The sequence below is a fragment of the Vigna unguiculata genome, chromosome 2 (assembly GCF_037176805.1).
Source record: "Vigna unguiculata cultivar grain cowpea cultivar isolate G323 ecotype 2 chromosome 2, ASM3717680v1, whole genome shotgun sequence".
Taxonomy (NCBI): Eukaryota; Viridiplantae; Streptophyta; class Magnoliopsida; order Fabales; family Fabaceae; genus Vigna; species Vigna unguiculata.
In genome coordinates this window covers 35,949,981-35,965,985 of record NC_140793.1, presented here as the reverse complement: position 1 = coordinate 35,965,985, position 16,005 = coordinate 35,949,981, and the positions used below count along the sequence as shown (strand labels likewise).

Below are 16,005 nucleotides of genomic sequence, written 5' to 3'. Positions count from 1 at the left end.
CACAATTTCTAATATAATAAGTTATTTATTATTTTTAAAACAATTTAACATGTAACCGTTGTTTTACAGTTTGTTTTTTCTCTGCAATAACATCATTTCATTACTTTTTCTTTGTTGAAGTTTTCTTTCATTGCTATTGTCTTTACTTTCACACTCACTTTGCTGATGTTATTTATCTTCATTAAACAAAAAAAAAATATTTTCCATTGTTTTTATGAGATGATCATAATGTCAATGGTAATAAAAATAATGATAACATTTTCAAAATAATACTAATTGTATTTGTATTTTTTTTAATACTATTAGAAACAATTAATAATAACAATTACATTTTATTTTATAATTTATCAATTTTATCTCTTAAATTATTTTTTCTTTATCTATCACCACATTTAAAACATTCACAAACTTTGTTAAGTGTGTTTAATCATCACGAAATAATTACATGACAATACATAAACACGTTATATATATATATATATATATATATATATATATATATATATATAACAATGTCAATTACTATATTAACAAATTCTTAACAACTTTTAGTAACAATAACTATATCAATTTATTTCAGTTTGGAAACCGACCAATATAAAACTCTGAGAGGATGATGTCATAATTTGGAGACACAAAATATCTTCAATCCTATTTGTTTTATAGATAAATATTTATATCCAAATATAAATATGTTTTAGATAATAACACGATATCACGGAGTTTAGATGGTTAGTTTGGTTCAACTAATTCTAGACTAAAATTCCCAACGTTTATTCTTTTATTCATTTTTATTTCTATTTTAGTTTACAAATAAAAAAAATTAAGATGTAAAAACTGTTTTTGAAATTTAGAAGGATAATTAAAAAAGTTTCTTTATGGATATGATTTATTGGGTTTTTAAGGTTTATCTCAGGTTATTGACAAGTAGTAAAAATATGAATAATTTTTTTTTTCAAGAAACAATATATATAAGTTTAGGAAATATTAAAAAAAATATAGATAATGATTTTACCATTGCAAGCATATAAAAGGGTTCTCTCTCACTCTCTATCACTCGCAGAAACGTGCTCCAACCCACATAGAACTCAATTTTACTGTGGGCGTTGAGAAAGAAGCGGAGGCAAAAATGCAAGGTGGCGCAGCCGACGGAGAAGCCTTGGATTTCGAGCCCGAGGACGATGACTTGATGGACGAGGACGGCGCCCCCGACGCCGACGCTTCTCCGCCTCACCCGAAACTTAAATCAGCCATCACCGCCGCGGCCACTACCTCTCTCTCCGCCCCCAAGAAGACCAAGGGTCGCGGTTTCCGTCAGGACACCGACGCCAACCGCAACACTCGCCTCTCTGGCTCCGACTTCGACTCCCTCACCACCGAGGGTGGCCCTGGCCCACAGAGATGTCAGTCCCCTCTCCCTCTTAGGGTTAGGGTTTTACTTTTTATTTATTTAATTTAATTTAATTTAATTATTTATGTTTTCTTTCACTTCTTCTAGCCATTGAAGGATGGATCATTCTGGTGACCGGCGTGCACGAGGAAGCGCAAGAGGATGATTTGCAAAATGCCTTTGGTGAATACGGAGAAATTAAGAACCTGCATTTGAATCTCAATCGCCGCACTGGTTTTGTCAAAGTAACTCATCGTTCCTCTTTTCGTTTATTTTCTTTGTTTCCTTTTCTTTGTCTCCTTCTTTGTTACTATTGATTTATTGAGTTTCGTAGTCATTAGGATAATTCATTGGATACACATACTATATAGTCACTGTCTGGTTATATAAAGCCTTTCGAATTTTTCATTGTCTTTTGTTACTGTGAAATTTAACTGTACTTTGACATAACTTCGTGACTGTTTTCGTTTCAATTAACACCCTTTTCATTGTAATTGATCTTGACACCATGACAACTATATGCATGGTTATAACCTAAGTGGAACTTGACAAATGTTTGATCTACTAGGTTGTGATTGTTTTGTATCTGGCATTGTGTTGTCAGCGTCCTGATCGCTGATCCATTTTGGTGATTTGAGTCATTTGACTCTTGATGTTCTGATTTTTCTTTTACTTTGGTTCCTATTTTTCTTGTCGTGACTCTTGGTTTGAAATTTGTTTCACTCGGTGGATAATTACTGGCCCAGAGCTGATATTTTGTGGGAACAAATTACAACCCCACCTCCCCAGTTGGAGTTGTGTTGCAAGTATAAGATCAATACCATCCTGATGTCTGTACTTTGAGAGAATGTGAAGGACGAAAGATACAATTCTTCCTAACCCTGTCTAGGTTATTGTCATTTCTTCACCATTTCTGTTGCATTGTATCCTTGTTTACTTCTGTCCCTTCATTCAACTACTTCATTTAATTAAAAAGACAAGTCTCTTTTTAGACTCTTTGTAAATCATAAGCACGGTTTATTGACTTAGCAAGATTTTCTACCATATGGGCTTTTATGTACATACAGCGTTGATTAATTTTTTTAAATCGCGAATTCTCTATCCTTCTTCCCATAACTTTGCTTACCACATTTTTCTATCCTTATACTGGCATTAATTTTGTTTGTCTTGGTGATTAATTATTGGCCCAAATCTGTTACTTTGTGGAATGCTGTTAATATGTTTCCCATTGATAGAAAAAGATTTGAAATTGGGTGACCCTCCATTATTTTCTTATAAATTGATGGTACTGCAAGTATAGCATCTTCACGTCTTGAGTTTGAAAGACTCCGAGGTAAGAAAGATACAGTTTTCCTAGCCATGTATAGGTTACTGTTAGTTCTTCATCTTTATTATATTGTATTCTTGTACACCTCTATCCCTACTGGTCCATTTTATCAGAAGACGGGTCTCTTTCTGTAGAATATTATTGAGCAGGGTTAATTCCCGTCCAGCAAAATTTTCTGCCATCTGTGCTTTTGTGTACAAACAACATTGATTGCCTTTTGATTTAAAAAAAAAAGGGTAAGGAATGCAAATTTGCTATCCTGCTTCCTATAACTTTGTTTATCACATTTCTGCATCAGCAACTTTATCGTGTGAAAGTTTTGGTTTCTGGACTAATGAACATTTTTATTTTAGGGTTATGCACTGATTGAATACGAGCGTGCTGAAGAAGCTCGAAATGCAATAGAGAATTTGAATGGATCCGAGCTTCTTACCCAAACCATTTATGTTGACTGGGCCTTCAGCAGTGGACCTATTAATGAGTCAGTCAGAAGGAAGAATGCTAGGTATATTATACATGTTTAATGATACATAATATTGACAGAAATTTTGTTGTTTTGCAACATTAAAAAAAAGTCCCTTTTGTATGCGGTGTTGGTCTTAGTGTCACTTTGTTTGGTTTGGTATTTCCCAATGTGGAATTTATTTCAGCCAATCTGAAATGACTTCTTAAAAGTTTGTAAAGCATATCTTTGTTTCTTAGGTTCGACAGAAATGAAAATGGATATTTTATATGTTTCTAAAGGATAGGAAAAAAAAGAAGAAAACATGGTGTATTTTCCTGGACGGTGGATAAGTGTAAAACACTTTGTTCCAATTTTGAACTTGTTTACTACAATATTTAAAAAAAACTTCCCCATTTTAGTTGTGTTAGGCAGATGCTAACCCTGTGTTTCTTCCCCTTGTGTGAACACTCTGTTGTATACTTGAATTGCTCTTAAAACCACGGGTGAGAACTACGGGTAGCTAGAACTTAGTCATGTGCTTAAGGTTTTCTGGAATGATACTCTAAATATTTTCAGTGTTTAAGAATGATTTTAACTTTATCATTTCGCAGAGCACCTCGTGAACGGCGCTCCAGGAGCCCCAGGAGGAGATATTGACATGTTTATTGAGTAAATGTTTGTGTTGATGTGTGTGGACCGTTAAATAGCAGCTTGGTTTTATTGCTATGGCTGTGGAGGATTTTTCTGAAGTTGTGCTTCCGTCAGGCAAAATACATATTTGATGCTGGCGATTTTCATCGGATACATCCCTTGTTGAATGCTTTAAACTTTTAGCTAGTGTATTTTGGTGTTTGCTGTTTAACACTCAATTGTTTCATTATAGTAACGTGTTTTGGATATGCTTTTTCTTACATCTAACGTTGTTCTGTTGAGGAACGTAGGGTCTCTTTTCGTTTGCAGCTTGTTTCTGCTACATGTTAAAGTTTGTGTCGGAGCCTCTTTTTTCCCTTTTTTTTTGTTTTTTCAATTTATGGATGTTTTTCTCATATCTTTTTATTTACCTGTCCGTGCATATACATGAGTATTGGTATTTGTTACGTGTAAAGGCTTAATAAAGTTAAAAGAGTTATGGAACACCTATATTTGGGTTTGGTGGATGTTTGTCGTTTAGTTATAAAACCCGCGTGTGATTCACACTTCTTAATACTACTCAAATAAATGGCTTCCTTCGTGCGCATGCATGTTAAATGTTAACATGGTGAAAAGGTTGTCAATTATTAATTGTTAATTGCGCACGAAATGCTTTTTTTTTTTGTTTATAAATATAAATATAAATGTCCCCTCCGTTGTTTCATATTGTTTAGATTTGACACTCTCAAAAGATTAATAAACATTGATTATTCAGGTACTTTTAATAAAGGAGTTGAGTCACACACCTGAAATTGTAGGCCTTGTCTAGACTTTCTTTCTACATTTATTACTTGATTTATTTATTTTGATTTGATTAATATAAATGTGGAGTCTTATCATGATTTTTTTTTTAATTTTTGGTCTTGTGGACATTGGAGGATTTTCGGCTACATTGATTCATGAATGTTTCCTTTTCTTTCTTTGTAAAGTCTCTACAACGTTTCTTCAAAGTTTTCTTAATCTAACTAAACATGACAACACTTGTTCGTGTAGATCAATCTTACATAATTTATAAATACATGTCTTTTATCTCTTTCAAATTATATATCTACATTCACTCTTCATTTTTACAAACTTTTTAGTTCTGGGATCATCAATTTATTTGAGTGATATACTACAAATAAATTCTTAAAGACGATGCTTATCCACGTCTCACAAAACAATCTTATTCATTTTCTAGTCAACTGATAATACAAATTATTCCGTAAAAAATTCTAGTACCAAATGTTACAACTCTCCATAAATATTACTCTAATTTTTGTTAAACCATTTTTCTTCGTTTTTAATTGATTTAGGTGAGGAGAAACATTATTCAGCTAAATAAAAAAGTGAAGAGTTGGGAAAATGATTTTCCCTCCTAGATAAAAATAACCAGTTGGAATGTTTCTTCTGGATTATTCATGTCGATCTTTTTCTTTTCTTTTCTTTTCTAACATTGCAATGAGGATAAACAATGCAATATTTTTCAAGGATATTTAATATATATCCGAATGAAATTTTCAGTGAGTATTTTTGTGGGAAAAATCCGAACGATATTTTTTTTATAAACTAAAATAAAATTGTATACAAATTTGATTCTTGGTGGAAACAATTTAGTAAATCAGTAAACCAGTTTTTATTGAAAAATATAATATATTAACTGAACTCTTAATATAACTTTATAGAAAATGTAGATTTCAAACATATTAGTTAAAAAAGGTTAACGTAATTTGATCAAAATGACTATATTTATTTATTTTTAAAGTTTAGGAATCAAAATTTATCAAAATTTCGACTGAAGACAAATTTTAATTTTTGGTCAAAATTCAAGGACTAAAAATATATTTAACCCAACTATTTAAGTTAAGTAAGTTCTTAAAATAACAAATATTTATCAATTTTTTTTTTTATAATTTTACTAATGTCAAGGGGATTAGTTTGAAGACTATTTTTAATATTTAAGAAGATATTAAATTTATATGTAATGTTCTAAAGTATAATTGTATAATTTCATTAGTTTAAGGAGTAGTTGAGAGAGGAGGTAAAGACTCCAAATATTAACTCCATTGTTTATGGATAACCCTGTTGTGATTAGGAAGAATCACATCACCCCGCACTGTTTTGGGCTTCTCCAATTAATCTACATAAAAAAAAAAAAAAATCCTCAAACTGACTAATTTCTCACTAATCACGGATTTTTGTTTTTTGTTTTACTTCTCTTGCATTTATTCAAATCAACAAATTTAATTAAACATGACTTATAGTTTAGCCTAAATTTGATTTCAGTTCATCTTTTTAATGTTATATCGAGAGAATTCAGTTTATATACAGTGAACTACTATTAATTTAAATAATAATGATAAAACTAATACCATTACTAATTTCAATGTATATTTTCTGATGAAATGTTGCTAATCAATCACTTTTAATTAATTTGTGCATAGAAACTAACATTTGTCTTAAATGCAAGCAATTACCCTACAATCATTGATTTTTTTTTGACGAATAGTCATTGATAACATTAAGAAAAAAAAAATTACACACAGTAGCAAAAAGTGGGCCATTATTCCACCCTCTATAAATAAAAGAAAATAAAAAACTTAATGCACCTAAAAAAACAAAAGAAAAAAAGGTGTTATAATGAGTTAACATTTTTTAGTACGATAGCGTGTTTAGCTATATTACACGGTTGATAGGTTGTAGCTTAAAACAACTTTTTAAATTCTGACTAACTCATAACTACACAATTTCAATCATCGGATCTATTTATTTCAAAAGGAAAAAAGGTCGCATTTTTTTTTCTTCTGCCCAATCATAACGTTCTGTATTCCAATATTTAAACTAATATCAATTGGTTATTTTCTCATATAATAAGATTTTTTTTTTTTACTGTTTTTAAGTCCCAACAAGTTTAAATCCCAACAAGTTTAAAATTTAAAATATTTCTGTTTGGAATTATTTGTTTCAGAAACAACTATTCATTTATTTTTTTCAAAATACTTTCTTGGAAATGGATAAACCGATTACTATTTTTCCAGTTTAAACAACCATATCAAATTCACAATCTTGATAAATTTCTCTCCTTTCTCATTCTGCACATATATACATTTTAAATTAATGTAATACTATACATATATATATATAGATATATGTATGTATATGTATATATATATTTCCACTTCTGCAGAACATTCGATAAAATGGGGTGTTTTTACTAGGAACATTTCTCCGATGTTAGAAAAAAAAATGAAAAAGTTGTTTTGTTTTTTGTTTTTTTAAGAAAACCCGGAGGCATATTGTAACTTATGTTGTTGACGATTATCCATCCATTCCTGTTGTGGATCTGAGAAATCTACCGCTCTCACCCTCCGAAGATAGGAGAGAGATTACAGAGAGAGAGAGAGAGAGAGTGAGTGAGTGAGAGAGTGAGTCTGTTGTTTGTTCAACGTATGCTTAGACTCCAAAACCTACTGCTACTGCTAAGGTATGTGGTAACAGACAACAAAAACATCATCTTCTTCTGTTCTTTCTTCTTCTTTTCTTCTTCTTCTTCTTTTTCCGCAGTCTTCACCACAGTTCCGCCATTTCATTTCTTGTTGACTACCTTTGAAGGTTTGGTTAGTGATGGGTTCGTGCGAAGCCACAAATGTGGTTCTTTCCAAGATTAAAAATTTTGATCCTGAGAATGCTTCAAAAATCATGGGTTATCTTCTGATGAACCTTGAAGAGTCTGAACTCATTCGTGTGGCATGTAGCCCTGACCCTGTGCTCCACACTCTCATTCTGAGGGTGAAGACCCACATGGGTCTCGCACTCTCAACTCCGTCTTCTCCTTCTCTTCCTCCTTCCCCTCTTAACCCCATAGCAAGACTCACTGCTTCCTCCACCAACCCGTTTTCCAGAGCAGGACCCACCAACGGTTTTGACTTCGCCAGAAACCCATCTTCACCTTCCTCTCACTCTCACGCTTGGAACTTCCCAAACAACAACCCCATTAGTCCAAAGTCCACTCCTTTACTCTCTTACGACAACATCCGAGCACTCTCACCGCGTGTCAACGGTGATTGTGATTTTGTTGACGAGCAGCAGGTGAATGAGTACTTCCCCTTCCTCAATGACTCCTCCAAGAACGAAGATTTGGTCGATCCACGCCTTGAATTGGGTGTCGGGGCTCACAATTGGCACTCCGGGGACTCACATTTGCACCGGAGGAGTTACTCGGCGAGTGATGTTGGTTTTGGGTGTGAAGAAGCTGCCCCTGGACTTGGGTACAAGCCCTGCCTCTACTTTGCTAGAGGGTTTTGTAAAAATGGCACCAATTGCAAGTTTCTTCATGCTGCTTTCACTGATTCACTGGATGCCACTGTTGGCTCTCCGAGTAAGCTTGAGGGGATGGAACAGCAGCGTGAAGATTTTTCCAGGTTCAAGGTTCCGCAGCTTCAGAGACTGGGGTCTGGACCTTCTGCAACCGCACGTGAGAAGTATTATGAGTTTTTGATGCAGGAGTCTCAAAGGTGTAGCACAGTTTCGAAGAGATTGTGTTTATTTTTGTTTTTCCTTTCTCGCTGTAAAGTGATGTTTAACTGTTGAACATTCTCGTTTTGCTTTTCAGGGCAGCAGCAGCATTCATGATGGGGGAAGAATTCTCCAACTTTGGCTGGGATAGGCCTGAAAGGAGCGACTTTTTAGCCGCAATTTCTGGGGACAAACCCAACTCGGCCTCGCGACAGATTTACTTGACGTTTCCTGCGGAAAGTACTTTCAAAGATGAAGATGTCTCGGAGTACTTCAGGTAGAATATGCCATAACATGTGCACAAATGCGGTGGCACCGAAAAGTGTCAAGTTGTGAAACATTCATTGTACTGCAGACGTGTAATGTGTCCGGTCTCCATTGTTGCTATTAACTAATCCAGGTTTTCGACCATTTTTGTTGTGTGCACGTCTCAAATATTTTTGGTTGAGTTCCTTATGTTTTTCTGTTTGTTGGAAGCTCCAAAGGAGATGGATTTTGGTTGCCTCTGATACTGATTTAACTCGCAATCCTTTATTGATTTGTGTGTGGCAGGGGATTAAGGGTCTGTTGCATTTAGACTCAGTAATCATTGGTCATGATGTTACTGAATTTAGAATATCAGTTTCAAGTCATATGTTGTATGTGTAACATTTAGAGTTTGTCTTTTATAGGCGATAAACTTTCCAGACCATGATGTGTCTCCCATGAGGAGACTGGGTTAATCCCATATTTTCAGGTATCACTTCAATGTGTTTTCCCTTAAAGATAAAATGGCTCAGTTTCTCTTGTTAGGAAGCTTTGGCGAATACGGAAGTTCACAGCTTAATAGTGATTGATCACTTATCACAAGTCATGATCAGTACCGAATGATGTGCATGCATGTCTCGATCAACATAGTTGTGCAGTTTTTCAGCTTAAAAATGACCATCGGTTTGTCAAAGGAAATAATCTACATCAATCTTCAATCCATATTTAAATAAAACAATCTCGAATATACTAATTAATAATTAGTATGTGTTGTTCAAACTATAAATTTACATCTTTGGTTGGTATACATGCTTTTACAATTAAATTTAAACTTTAGTTTCATTGTATGAAATATCTGTCATAATCTGTTACATTGTAATGTATCATATTGTGTTTGAAAGAAAGCTTGAGAAGTGGTTTTCTTAGACTTGACATTGATTTAAAGTTTGATGTCTGATGTAAAGTTATACCGTTGCTTTATTATAATCTTTTGCATGCCGAATGACAGTGTTTGTTTAAGAAAACTTAGGATTTAATTTAGATTTTTTTTTATGTGAAAGATATGTTAATTGATAAATGGTTGAGTAAGATAAATGTAGGCATGTGTAGAGTATAGGGTTTGAAACTGGGTGGAGAAGTTTGCAGTTTAAAAGTAGTGATATTTTGTGCTATTATTATTTTAGATTAAGTGTCTTTGTAATGGTGTGGACTAACTTCTTAGTAATGATTGGATTGTCATTACTTTTGCGTAATGAGTTAATATTTGCAATTACATATAACACAGTAGTGGCTGTGCATGTGCAAGTTCTTATTGTTTCTGTACATTTTGATGCACACATACATTGGGATCCAAATAGAGGGAGTTCATTGAGTGGCTACTTTTGTTCCTTTGTAGCAAATTCGGACCTGTTCAAGATGTGAGAATTCCCTATCAGCAGAAGCGGATGTTTGGGTTTGTTACTTTTGTCTATCCGGAGACAGTGAGACTCATATTATCCAAAGGGAATCCTCATTTCATCTGTGATTCACGTGTACTTGTCAAGCCCTACAAGGAGAAGGGAAAAGTCCCTGACAAGTAAGTAGGCATCATGTTTTTACTCTGTGTATATCTCACTATTCTTAAACTTATACTGTTTTGACTAATTTATGCAGGAGACAACATCAACAACAGCAATTAGAGAGAGGAGATCTTTCACCGTGTTTGAGCCCTTCTGGATTTGGCTCTAAAGAACCATATGATTTCCATCTTGGTAATCAAATTTCTCCTATTGACATTGTTGAAATCCTACAATGTCGCACTTTTAAGGCTTAGACCATTTTCACCTTCCAAGTTAGTTTTGTAGGATTGATTGGGTATTGCTGTCTAAATTCTAACATTATATAAAGGCTATCATCCTATTATTTGTACATGTTCTGGATGTTCAGTCCTAGTTATTTGGATGTGTTAAGATCCCACATCAATTATAAACTGATATGCGGCCAATGTAATCCTCACAATGCTTGGGTAATCATTACCTTACAAACCAGTTTGTCGGATATAGTTGTACCCTAGGCCGCCCGAATATTAAGATGTTCTAAGAGTGTTTGTAGATCTTTCATTGAGTTACCTGTATTTTATGCTTTAGATGTCTATTCTTAGGTGGGATCGGGTGTTGTTATTGGATCACTCACATTTGTCTCTGTTCTAGATGTTTGGTGAGGGTGTTTTGACATTCTACATCAACTTGATATATATAGTTCTTATATCAGGCTTGGACAATTCTTGCCTTATATGTGGATTTTGTAAGTTACACCTTAAATCTCTCATGCTCCTTTCATTTTATATTATTGCCAACTTTGTTTTTATGCAGGGTCAAGGATGTTGTATAACCCACATGATATCTTATTGAGAAGAAGAATTGAAGAGCAGGCTGAATTGCAGCAAGTCCTTGAACTTCAAGAAAGAAGGCTGAAGAACCTACAGCTACCCGACTTCAAGAACAATCCTATTCACCATCACCAACGCAGTCTTTCTGTTGGCAATCCTCTGGTCTTGCCCCATCAACTTCATGGTCACACTAATGATGCAGGTCTCTCTCCTGATAGCATTAAAGGAGATATTGCAGGTTAATCAATTGATGGTAGCCAATGACACATTCTAGTGAACAAGGTTATAGAAAGTTTACATCTTTGTTGTTTTAATGACAGGCTATGGTGGCAGCTTCACTTCTACCAATTCTTTAGGTGTTGCATCTGAGCAGCAGCAGTTGCAGAAAGAAGTTGAGCTAGATGATTCTGAGAGCGCGAATATAAAGGATAGTGGAAATACCAAAAACGTGGATCTTAGCAATAAGTATGAGCATACTTTGTTTTAGATCTTATCTCTATTGATTGTGGTGCAGCATTTTTAGCATCATTTCCTCATTTTTAAATCTTTTCTGCTTGAGGGTATGTGCATTTCATTTCAAATTTTGATATTGTGTTCTTTCATGATCCTCTATTGGCCTTTGAGAAGTGTGGAGCAGGCTCTCCCTGACAGTCTCTTTGCTTCACCAACAAAAGCAGCTGGAGATTATCATGCTGACTTCTCTACATTGGCAGAGGTGAACCACAGTGCTGCTTTTTCATCTACCTCATCTTCTTATGACAAGCTAGAACCAGCAACCTCGTCTAGCGACTTGGCTTCTCGTTAGTTTTCTTTACAATTCAAGGTACTGCTGCTAGTTGCTCTCTGAATAATGTCAGTTTCCTGCATAATAATGTGGACAGAATTGTTCTGTTCTGACAAAGTTGTCTTCTTTTTTGTTCTTCAAGATTTCGAATTGTAGGTAATAAGAATAGAAATGGCCAGCTGGAGATAATTTTTATTAGGGTAAGTTTCTGGTTTCCTTCTCCTGTCCTTGGAAAAATGGTTTGCTCTTTACAAGTAAACATCATCTCATGATTTTTCTTATGGTCTGATAAGGATTCTGTTTGTTTGTTTGCAGATTTATAGAAGCTTATAGAAGAATCTTCTAGATGTATAGCCAAATACACCTAGATCAGAAGATTAGATCCTCTAGAGAAGAATCAAATGAGATCACCACCATGATCAAATACATACTACTAACAGCAGGCGATACATGTTGCATACTTGGACAGACATATTAGTTTATAAGACTAGTTTTTCTTTTCTTCCTTCCTTTCCTTTTTCTGTTGTACTCCCATTCCTCTCCACATAAATTATCTATAGATGTGTATGTTTCACCAGACTCAGGCAGAACAAAGTACTGTTGTTTTACTTTAGCTTAATGTATAAAACTTGGTCTACCATTTAGTTCCTATTTTCTACTGCTTCTACCACTCTTCTTTTTTTTCCCGGTTTGGGAAGAGTGCTTGCTCCCTGTAGCCCCCAATTAGTTTTCACTATTGCCTATCACTTACCATTAATGCTCTCAAGCTACATCATGTACAAGATTTAACACCTGCTCCTTCTAGTCGCTTTCACTTCTTTAATACCACTCACCATAAGGGACCATTGTTGGTTTTGTTTGCCTTGCATAATGCAATATTTAAAACATGTCCTTTTGTTGACTATACTATACCCATTTGCACCTATCAAATTACAAAAGTTCGAATCTGGTAAAAAATGAACTTCAAGTCTAACTTAATTCTATAAAATCGATTTCTAAAATAAGATCAGATAAGGATTGCATTCACTTATATACTGTAAACTGTTATATACCGTAAACTGATAAGATACCGTTCAGTTTAGTATCAAACTGATGAGATAGTACTGAAGATAGTTGAGTTAGTTAACCTTTAGATAGAGTTGGAATATGATATAGTCCCGGTTCATTGTAGATGAGTTAAGGAAAGTATTAAAGAAAGAAAGAGAGAAGTTGGAAATGGAAAGAAATAGGATTTGTCTGGTATTGGTAGTGGAAGACCCACATGTGAGGTGGGGATAAGAAAGAGAAGGGTTCACCTGTGCTGTCACATGGTGGTGACTGACATTGAACAAAATATTGTACAGAGAGCATTACACTCCTTTCACCATCAAACTCATTGAAATGTTTGTTTCTCAGTCTTTCAGTTTTATGGATGGCAGAGCCTCTTTGTCCTCGCATACCCTTAAATTATGGTAGTTTCTACGCAGTGCTCATTTTGTTTTAGCCTTGCATTGCAGCTTTTCTAAAAGCTTCTGCAACCCTTTCATGGGTTCAATTTTATTTTACTGCTAATTGCCCTAATCATCATCATTTTCAATTTTTTTTTCTCTCTCTGGTGCAGTGCAGAAAAGAAAAGAGAAATCACTCCATGGAAACTCACTTCTAAAAATCTTACTCCCAGTGATCACTTTGATCTTGATTCCTTTGGAAGTCACATCATAAAAGGGATAAAATATTAAGAGAAAATATAAGTGATGTGTTATCACTCAATCAAAAGATAATAATGTTAGATTTTTATTTAAACTGTTATTTTTAATGTTTTGGTAAAAAATAGTTTTAGGGTTCATATTATTTATTTGATTTTTGTTATGTGATAAATTTGTCCGGACTAAAATCAATTTTTTTTACCAAAATTAGAGAAGGAAAATATATTTAATCATATTTTTAACTACATTCCATCACGTATTTTTAAGCATATCATTTGTATCTTTTATTCATTAGGATATATGTTTTTCTTATCTCTAATTTGGCCTCATTAAAGAGTTTCAACTTTATCTCTATTTTTTGTTACTGTTTATTTACTCGAAAACAAAACCTTTTTTTTTTCTTTATGTATTTTCTAATAAAAAGTAAAAAAAAAAAAGAAGATAACAATTAATTATTACTTATAACAAATTTGATGAGTCAAAAATTTTGAAACTTGGTTGGATAAAAATAATTAGTAAATAATTATTGTTCATGAATTATGAGTTAACTATTTTTAATTTGATTTAAATATTCTTAATCCATAAATTAATTAAACTAAGTCCAAATTGACTTATATTTGAAAATATAAAATTTTAATCAATTCAATGAGTGTGACGAGTTGACGAGTCAAGTTGATTATGGTCAATAATATTATTTGTCAAAGTATTTTTCGTGTAAAATAATTTGAAAAAAATTCTAATGACATTTTTTAGTGGTGTGTTTTGAAAAAATAAATTATCAAGTAAAAATAAGAATTGAATTTTTGTAGAGTAAATTTGAGTAATAAATAGAAAAATATTTAGAGTTGTAAAGTTCGATTGATCTGATCAGATATAAAATAAATGAAAATTGATAAAAAAATAGTAAAATTAATTCAATCATTTACAAAAAAATTAATCCTCCTTTTGTATTAGGATTTATAACTCTATTCAGTTTTGAACTTTGAGCCTCTCAATGTTTGACCAAGGCTTTTATCATATGTAGGGCCCAATAAATGTGAAAGTGTTTGATATCATGGCCCAATAAATATTTCCCTAATTTGTGTACACATTACTTTTATTATATGATCACTTAAAATTTTCTAAAAAAGAAAAATTATATGAAATAGATAAAATTTGAACACAGCAAGATTTATTTACAGAAAATTGATTTATCAAATTCACTCCAGATGAACAAAAAGGTTAATTGTAGATTAATTAATTCAGGATTTTTATTCACATATTAATATAGATAGTGAAATTGCAAGTGGGATCTTTATCTTTACCTAACCTAATTATATTTAATTACTTTTATGTCAAGCTTAAACAGTCACTTAAGGGTCAAATCATCAATGTTAAAAATAAAGCTGCAATGATAGATAATTGTTACTGAATTGAAATGATTCTAGTTGAGTGTGTTTTGTGTTTAAAACTATCTTAACTCTAAAATCGGATGAAACATTGCATTAAAAAATAGTTTCAAAGGAAAAACCAAGTATATAATGTCAATTCATATTTTCACGATAAAATATTTATTTATAAAGCGAAATTTTTATTTTCATGTACATAATTTTGTTTAATTTATTCTTTAAGTGGTAATATTTTTTAATTAAAACAATTATCTTACCAATTTTACTTTTAAAATAATTGTCTTAATATTTTTAATAAAATTGAATTTTAAGTTTAACTCAATTTTACAAAACTGACTTATGAGATAAAATTTGCATCCCACTTATATATTATGAATTTTTTTTATGTGAGAACAATTTTAATTTTTAAATAACTACATATTTAAATTTAATAATTTTTTAAAACTAAAATACTTATTTACCATGAAAAAAAAAACACACACACACATGTAAAAAATTAAAATGACTAAATCTAAAAAAATGTGATATCCGAATTATTGATTGAGCAATTATATTTTGAGGCAAGTTTAAAATTTGATTTGGTGTTTTCCAATTGTGAGTGACATAAGACCTAAAAATTGATGTGTATTATTATTATTATATGATATGATGATGAAAATGGGTCCATGTGAATTATATTTGTTGGTGTGATAATATTGAAATGCTTAATGACATGAAAATTAAATAAAATTGATGAGAAAAGTATGATGAAAAGTGAAAAAAAGTGTGAAGCCAAAACTAAAAAGCAGCCTAAAAAGGAGACAAACACGTGATAATATAATGAAAGTTAGAAAAAGAAGATAGAAGTACCCTTTTTTCCACCAACCTCTCTTTGCCCCTCCACACTTCGTTAAAGTGCATCATATCATACATTACAAAAACTATTTCTAATACTTTTTGCAATTCAATTTTTTTTTTCTATAAAGAATGTTTTTATGTCTTAAATAATAATTTATGTAAAAATAATTATATATATATATATATATATATATGTTAGGTTTTTAAGAAGGAATATCATTAGGGAAGAACAAACATAAATAAGACCTGAGCCCAACTATATAAAACATTGATACCACTTTTAACAAAAAACCTTAAAATAATGAGTTTATGAGTCTTTATTTTTATATAATGTTTTACTTTCTTATTTAT

General features: G+C 32.4%; 2 protein-coding genes across 4 annotated transcripts; both read left to right on the top strand.

Moving 5' to 3' along the window:
* The first annotated feature begins 1,050 nt into the window (after positions 1 to 1,050).
* Y14 (RNA-binding (RRM/RBD/RNP motifs) family protein) lies at positions 1,051 to 4,208 on the top strand. The gene is made up of 4 exons (XM_028058442.2): positions 1,051 to 1,403; positions 1,499 to 1,635; positions 3,071 to 3,222; positions 3,774 to 4,208. The coding sequence occupies exons 1-4, from the start codon at positions 1,130 to 1,132 to the stop codon at positions 3,817 to 3,819; spliced, it is 609 nt and encodes a 202-aa protein (XP_027914243.1). The 5' UTR covers positions 1,051 to 1,129; the 3' UTR covers positions 3,820 to 4,208.
* Positions 4,209 to 7,069: 2,861 nt separating this feature from the next.
* On the top strand, positions 7,070 to 12,395 carry LOC114174072 (zinc finger CCCH domain-containing protein 55-like). 3 transcript variants are annotated; one of them, XM_028058818.2, is made up of 10 exons: positions 7,070 to 7,315; positions 7,444 to 8,345; positions 8,444 to 8,623; positions 9,989 to 10,168; positions 10,246 to 10,343; positions 10,944 to 11,198; positions 11,281 to 11,425; positions 11,588 to 11,783; positions 11,887 to 11,944; positions 12,060 to 12,395. In XM_028058818.2, exons 2-8 carry the CDS (start codon positions 7,456 to 7,458, stop codon positions 11,763 to 11,765), a joined length of 1,926 nt encoding a protein of 641 aa, XP_027914619.1. In that variant the 5' UTR covers positions 7,070 to 7,315; positions 7,444 to 7,455; the 3' UTR covers positions 11,766 to 11,783; positions 11,887 to 11,944; positions 12,060 to 12,395. The 3 variants fall into 3 exon arrangements, with proteins under 3 accessions (XP_027914619.1, XP_027914621.1, XP_027914618.1); XM_028058820.2 differs by having other exon boundaries at positions 7,110 to 8,345; positions 10,944 to 11,162; XM_028058817.2 differs by having other exon boundaries at positions 7,121 to 8,345.
* Positions 12,396 to 16,005: the final 3,610 nt, after the last annotated feature.